At 34.2% G+C, this 7792-nt stretch overlaps 1 protein-coding gene across 6 annotated transcripts; it reads right to left on the reverse strand.

Annotated features, from left to right (window-relative positions):
* Positions 1-768: 768 nt before the first annotated feature.
* Positions 769-4120, reverse strand: LOC126606408 (uncharacterized). 6 transcript variants are annotated; one of them, XM_050273794.1, is made up of 4 exons: positions 3703-4120; positions 3538-3622; positions 1881-2021; positions 769-1587 (listed from the first exon to the last, which is right to left on the reverse strand). In XM_050273794.1, the coding sequence occupies exons 3-4, from the start codon at positions 1950-1952 to the stop codon at positions 946-948; spliced, it is 714 nt and encodes a 237-aa protein (XP_050129751.1). In that variant the 5' UTR covers positions 1953-2021; positions 3538-3622; positions 3703-4120; the 3' UTR covers positions 769-945. The 6 variants fall into 6 exon arrangements, with proteins under 6 accessions (XP_050129751.1, XP_050129749.1, XP_050129746.1 ...); XM_050273792.1 differs by having other exon boundaries at positions 1881-2083; XM_050273789.1 differs by having other exon boundaries at positions 1881-2141.
* Positions 4121-7792: the final 3672 nt, after the last annotated feature.

The raw sequence follows: 7792 nt of genomic DNA on the forward strand, positions 1-7792 counted from the left end.
TGTGGTATTGAAAATGCTAAAGAGGAATTCCAAAATGCAGCTATATCAGGAAAAAAAAAGACAATCAATGAACAATATGAGAGACTCTCACTATCTGATGGACGGATGGTGTACAATATATTGGTTTCAAAAGAGTTTCTCACAGAGAAATTATGCACTTGCAACCATCCGCTAGCTTTTGGCCAAGCACGCTCTCTATTGTTTCATGTTTCATGTCATTAGGGTACCAGTATCGAATGGTTCCAAAGAAATAGTATAGGCAACTACGCTCCTATGATTCTCATTAGAAGAATGGTTAATGGGGCCAAGGAACCAGTTTAAGATAAGGAATTCAAATAAAAATGTGATTTGGGAGATAAAATTCAAAGTCCAAACAGTACTACTATGCTTTTATATAGTTTCTTCCCTGTCTCGGTCTTTTGGTGGATGTGGAGGTTATGAATCTTATGATGGATAAGGAACTATAAGAGCAACAACAAAGCAATGCATTATGTGCATTAGTAATCGACAAATACCTGGTGACAAATTTGAGTTCAACTTACTCTTAATTTGTCCATGTATTTACCGAAAATTGAGATTGCAAGAGTCTTTGTGCAATAGTATTTAACCATTGTAATTTACAATTTTCTTGTTGTCTTATCTGTGATGCATCTCTTTCGAAATTAACTACAGTAAACTTTCAATAGTTCTTGCATGAGTTAGTCATAATGATCACGTACTTTCTTACGCTTCAAATTCAGTCAATTGCCAACGAAAATAATGAACCAATGCACTGAAATATGGAGCAACCAACGTTCGAAAATTTCTTATATATACCAATGTTATGCATGATGACAACAGTTTCTCGATTGTCTATTTATTAAAGTGACAATTTTTATTAGAATTTCACTAATGAACAGCATGTAGATTTTCGAAGAAACATCCACGAAAGCTGAAGTATTAGTTCTATTTGAGCTTTAAACCATGGAAGAGCCAATGTGGCCGCTTTCTTTCTTGGTCACATGTTGCACTAGAGCTGCTCATGAGAGTTGTGGGATAACTGCAATCTTCTCCTCTATCTGATTTGAATGAGGCCGGCGTATCGAGTTCTTTTGCTTTCTCGATCAGTTCCGAACATCCTAACTGAGGCTGGTAAGGTTTTGATCTCTTCCCGTTCTTGTTACTTCCGATGCTTAATGAAAGCTCCACTTCACTATCTTCATCACAACTAGCTGCACTTATACTTTCACTTTTGAGGGACATGTGAGAGCTTGGTCCTGCTTGTAATTGGTCAATTGTACTGAATCTTGTTGAGATGTCTTCCCCGGCAGGCCATTCAAGGTCAAATCCCCTTGACACTCTCTGAATGTCTCCTGAGCAACTTCCACTACGCTCTCTAGAGTTTGGATCATCCCTCAATCTCTGAAGGTGGAAATTATATCCAGAAGAAGTTTGAGTTATCGAGTGCTGCCAGTTAATCAACTGGGATTGGTTAATGTGATCTGCACTACTAGTTATTGGACCCCAAAGTCTATTTTGTTTAATCTCTTTCTTCAGTTCTTCCATTAGCATCTTTTGTACACTGTACAGACGGTGTAGCTCTCGAATCTGCAATTTTGGTTTTTGGTTAGGACTTAGGATCTGATCGGACAAGCATAAGACTTAGGATCTAATAAGCAAAAAGGCTGTAATTAATTTTTTTTCTTGGAGTATTTTGACTGGTTTGCTTATCCAGAAAGGTATTGTTTGATGAGAAATTTAGATGTTGGTGACTGACTAGCTACAAAATCAAATTCCCCAAGCTGAATATATTGGATTTCCATGAGACCCAAAGAACTCATGCTTCATGGAACATGATTGACTACAATTCGAGCTCATACATGCACTAAAGTTGATCAAACCTGGTATTTAAAGGTATCTTCATGCATCTGCATTGTCTTCTTGATGATATCCATGCTGTGCTTGTCAAGCATCTTGTCCGTCAAGTTCCAAAGTGCGTCCTCAACTCTAGCCTTTTGATACTTCTCCTTCAGCCCAGTTTTCTGAAAATAGTCCCAGTCATCCACCCGATGCACCGTTAAGCTGCTGCTATTTTGTGAGCTTCCTAATATATTGATCATATATTCAATTTTTGTTCCCATTTCTGAAGTAATATACCATTCCTGAAGTAATATACCAGTTAAAAAATGTTGGTAACTACAGAGAAACGTATATTTTGAGGAAACACACACAACTGTTGCTATTGTATTATGAGATCTGCCACAGTAATTCTTTTTTTTTCCAAACAGTTCTTATGAGATTAAAGTTCGAGTATAATGAACAGTAAAAAATCAAAATTTAGAAAAAAGAAAGTAGTTTTTCGGACTTGAGTGGAGTAGGTGTGATACATAAACCCACTGACTGAAGGTGGAAACAGAGTCTAGTTGGACACCAGGTCTACAATTATCCTACCACATCTGAATACCAAGGAATAATTGAATTGGTGTGATTATTTTATTTTTGAATTATCCTCAATCCCAAATGCAAGTGAGCCAATCTAACCCATCAAGGTAGTGGAAATCTATCTCTCAAAATTCACTGACAGAAGGCTTTATATACCATATTTGTGCTCCATGATTTTATTGGTTCCCTTTTTGGGACATGGATCCTCTCCGGATCCACACATCCTAATCCTAGGAATCTATCAATCCGGGCCATTGAAATTTGATCAAACGGCTACAAACAGGGGCCCACTTTAAAAGTTATAATAATTTTAGCAGTTGGATCAAATTTCAATGGCTCGGATTGGTGGATCCCTATGATTAGAATGCATGGATCCGGAGAGGATCCATGTCCCCCATTTTGGTGTACAAATTCAAGTATCATTTGGGAATAGGACTCTAGTTCCCTACATGAAACAATATATCATGAAAGGGACATTTTAAGGTGTTGGATGAAGGATGAACACAAAAGAATGGGCCAGAATTGTCACAGCAGCTCCGAAAGTGCTAATCCGAAAGTTACCAGACACAGAAAGGATGAAAAAGGAAAGGTGGGGTGCCGGCAAATAGTGAGACCTGACATGGAATGTGGGTTGTCTACTCTATTTTTTCTTTGTCAGTACAATATTTCTGCTGGTGTCATCAGTAGCCTTCATTTTTGTGAATTTGCTCTCCACAAGTGCCCACCTCTTCTTGTTTCTTTTGAAGCTATATATATATGCTAAATCTACAGTACTATGTAATCAGACAACAAGATTTTGACAGCATAAACAAAACCAAGGTAAATATTGCATGAAATAGAAACTAAAAAGGATCTATTGCAATTTACAATTAAGAACTGTTGAATTTGTATGGAAAATAAAAAAGGATCTCTTTCACCTTTATCTGAATTGGCATATATAGATATAGAGACTATATCTGTACTGATACTCGAAACCAACTAATAAATTTCAAGAATTATGATTTCCCAGAAGACCAAAACTTCCAAAATTGGATAATTTTTGAAAAAGAAGAAAAAGAAGCAAGAGCATCAACATCTAGGCTTACTAAACATACATAGTTGAGTTATATTTAGTACCTGAAAAAGAAAGAGCAGAAGTGGAGGTCGTCTAGTGTGAGGATCATTGAAAGGTTTGCTTCTTCATGCCAATCATCCTATGATACTGGTAAGCCAAAACAACCCAATTAGTAGAGAATTAAGATAAGCATCCATCAATATCATCAGTCATTTGATCATCCGTACTAATCGGAGTCGAGTGAACAGAGCAATCTAAGGAGTGCAGCTAGCAATAGTTAAGTCCTCCCCCTCCTGCTGTGTGAATTGGGTGAAGATTCTTCGACACCTCTACACCAGCAAATCTCTTTGGCAGGGCAAGGCAGGCCAATATTAATTTCCAAGCACCCCACTAGGTTTAGAGAAACAACAAAGCAACAAACCTCACCCTTCCTCACTCCTCTCACTAAATTAAACAATTCTTAATCATGTTCTTGGTCATGTTAATAATTCAGGCTTGACAGGCTGTGAAGTTAGGAGGCATGGCAAAAGAAGGTAAACTAATATACCAATGTCTTGGTGTACACAATATTCATATCTACAGAGAGAGAGAGAGAGAGAGAGAGAGAGAGAGAGAGAGAGAGAGAGAGAGAGTTAAAATTTTGTTAAATATTATTCATACATAGTATTGTTTGATTCTGTATTTTACGTTTATATACATTTGAATGGTAACATGGAAGAAGATCAAATTTGTGGGGTCCAGAGAAGAGTCATATATGATAAAAACCAAACGAAAATCCTAATACATGGGCCAAGGTAGGCCAGTGAACAAGATATTCCAGACAAAGTCTTACAGAACACCAAAGATTTGTGTTAAATATGTTGATGGATCGAAAGCTGGTGCTTCATGCCCAGAACAACACCAATCTTAATATAATTTTTTTTCCCTTTGTTCATATAATACGATCCATGTTTGATTATTATCTCCGTACCAAAAAACAACTAGTCCAGGGTTGCATTCGAGTTTTTATGATAGTGCAAAAATGCAGGTGTCGGAGTTCTATAATTGTTTTTTAATTCCTCAACAAGTGAATCATCTTCGTCGAGTTTTACTTGATATATATTGTTGACTTATTGTGTGACAATTGAAGGTTGCTAACTGTTCAACAAATGTAATCACAACCAACCCCTTATAATTCATGTGCAGATAACAATATCTGAATATCATACCACATAAAATATTTTTCCATAAAAAGAGGAAGGAATTTTTTTTTTTAATTTTCTTTTTAATAATGTGGAGACCAATTCTATTTAATTATTCAGGTTTTGAGTCTTTTGACAGCTAGCCATGATCCGATCTTGGGTTAAGGTTGCATCTGAATTAATGCGTAGTGTATGGGATCATAAACTAGATTAAACCACCTACTATAGTGATAGAGAAAAGAATCTAATTTGTGTCTTTATAAAATACAGAAAGCCATATCCATGCACTGTACTGTTCAAGGGTAATTTTCAGTTATATGAATGTGAATGATTAAGGACCAAATCCATAATGTTTATGCACAAACCAAACATGCGTACAATTAACTAACCATTGGCATCTCTGCTTAGGGCAACAATTTTCAACGATTTTTATGCTTCGTTAATCTTTGTATGTACTTACTGCACAAAAATAATATGGCCGTTCGAGTGCAACACATAAAAAAAGACCAACAATTCTCTACTTATTGTGCGCTTGTCGATATATATTAAGAAAATAAAAATAAAATAATCAAGTCTTATTCATTCCTTAAGAAGTAATTAACAAATAGATAGTGGGGTTTAAAGATTTGGAATTTTACTTCTTCAAAAGATTGAGGTAAACAGAGAAATCCAATGTTAATTTGAACGATCGTGCAACAACAAATTAAAAACCCATAGAGATTAGAGATGGGGGAAAGGGAAACTTGGCACACAATTTCATAACTTCACGCAAGCGCCTGAACATGCCCTAATTCCACACGAATGGAGTTTGCAAGTTTGGATAACCAGGGTTTTTCGAACGAAACAAAAAAGGATAACTAGGGTTTTTTTCCATGACTATTTCATTTCCCCGTTTTTAGTGTTTATGTTATTGTGGAAACGATGGAAAATCAAACGGATATAGAACAGAAAGAAGAGTAGTGAGGAAGACGTAGAAAAATGTATAAAAAAAATAGACACAAAATGGAAGTTAAAAATTAGAAACTAAAAAATATTTTAAAGTTGTTTTCATTTTAAATATTTTGTTTTATTCTTTCCTTTTTATTTCATTCCTTGCTTCGCACCAACCTTCTTCCTCGCTCTTTTCTTCCACATACTTTCCCCATAAGTTAAGTAGAAAAGTAAAAATTAAAAAACAAAATGGTTATCAAACGGATCCTAATTTACAGTCGAATCTCTCCTTAAATTTAGAATAAAACCCAAGATTTGAATTTTTCATCTCTTAGTGAGAAGTGTGAGTCCTTCATTGAGTCCTTTAATGAGTTTTATTATTATTATTATTATAAACGATATTCTATCTATCTGCACTAAAAGGAGAATAGAGGGCTTAACCGATATGCAGCAATTACTCTACAATTAAACTCTCCATTCTCACTCCTCCTTATCCATATATTTTCTCTCCCGGGGAACCCTAAGGCTGTATTTTGGTATACGAAAAGAAATTCATGTGAAATAATTTTTATGTCTTTTCCTAGAAAATGTGAAATGGACGATTCATTTTTAGAAAGAAAAAAAAACTAGGAAATGCCACTATTTTTATTTTATAAAAACAATAGGGCTAGATTGGGTATAATAAAAAGACTTATTGGTATATTATTATTATATTTAGCAAAATTATTGGTATATTATTTAACTCTCAATTAAAATACTAGTTAGGTAGAATAATGTACGTATAGATGGTCCAAACTGAAGATCATTAATTCAATAAAAATGTTATATAACATTGTTATACACTTTGATAACAGTGTTACCTACAAAGTAAACAATAAAACTTTTGTTAGAAAGATAAACTTGATGGAGAATATATCAGGCTTGATCGGATGCAATGACGTAATAACCCCCACCAAATGAGACATTTATTTTTAATTTATTTTTTTTTTCTTTTCCATAATTGGTTATCTAGTTTAATGCTTAATGTACCACCATTGTACCTAATGTTTGACTGTAAGCTGGCAATTGAAAAGAACAATGAGCTGAATGAGAGTTCATTCTGCTTGGTCCGTAGTCCTACAAAGCTTGCAAATCAATGAATAAAATAACTGCATAATTAGTGAAATACTTCAACCATAAAATCTATTAATTTAAAAACCATTCAAGTTGGGACGGCTACATGCATCATATGGGAGGTTTTGGGTTGGCCACGTGAATCATCTACATGACAAATAATCTCATGTCCACTAAAATTAAAACAAAAACACATAAATCTCTAAATCCTAAGAGAGAGAGAGAGGATAGGAGATTCTATTTTATTTCCATTTTTCTTGGAGATGATACTGCCATCTCCAAAATTCCAAGCTATCAATATCTGTCATTCATTTGTTTTGGTTTGGTAGCTTGAGAATTTAATAATCAGTTGATATAAATGTATACGTTGGGAATCTAGTCCCTCTCATATTTTTATACTCATAATGTTATGAAGACCAAATTTTTAAGTTAAATTTGACAAATCAAAAGGAAGTGGTTGTTGATAATTAGATTATTACTTAATTGCTGATTAACGTGCTTATTTCTTATTGGTAACACATCAATTAATTTACAAATTTAATTTAAAAATTGATCTCTTTAACATTATCCTTTTCATTCCTAAACTTTCTTCGCATGATCGTGCAACAGTCTACACATTTGGTCAATTCATTGGTTGCCATAATAAAGATAATTATAAGAAAATTAACTTGATTTGCAGTAGTATAGTCCTCTCTCAATTTCATGTCATTTCATATATTTTGTCCGTGTATGTGATACAGACAAAGTAGCACTTATCTACATGAATTATTGTGATAAAATCAAGGTTCTAAAAGATATTAGCCGCTAGTCGGATGACGGGTTGGGGACTAGAGCCTAGGCGGCTAGGCAGACACCTAGGCTGATTTAAGTAAATCTATTATATTTCATGTAAATAAATGTATGCTTATACTTAAAATATATATAATTTCATCATGTACTACAAAATAGAATGACATATATATTATGAAGTATTGGAACATAATTAAAACATGGGAAACAAGCCTATAATGTGTGTTCATTTAAGTACTCAATAAGTCTCTTACAATTTATTGAAAAAAATAAAATTGAAAATGAAAGTTATCTATTTTCTATC

This window comes from Malus sylvestris, chromosome 16, assembly GCF_916048215.2.
Source record: "Malus sylvestris chromosome 16, drMalSylv7.2, whole genome shotgun sequence".
NCBI classification, from domain to species: Eukaryota; Viridiplantae; Streptophyta; class Magnoliopsida; order Rosales; family Rosaceae; genus Malus; species Malus sylvestris.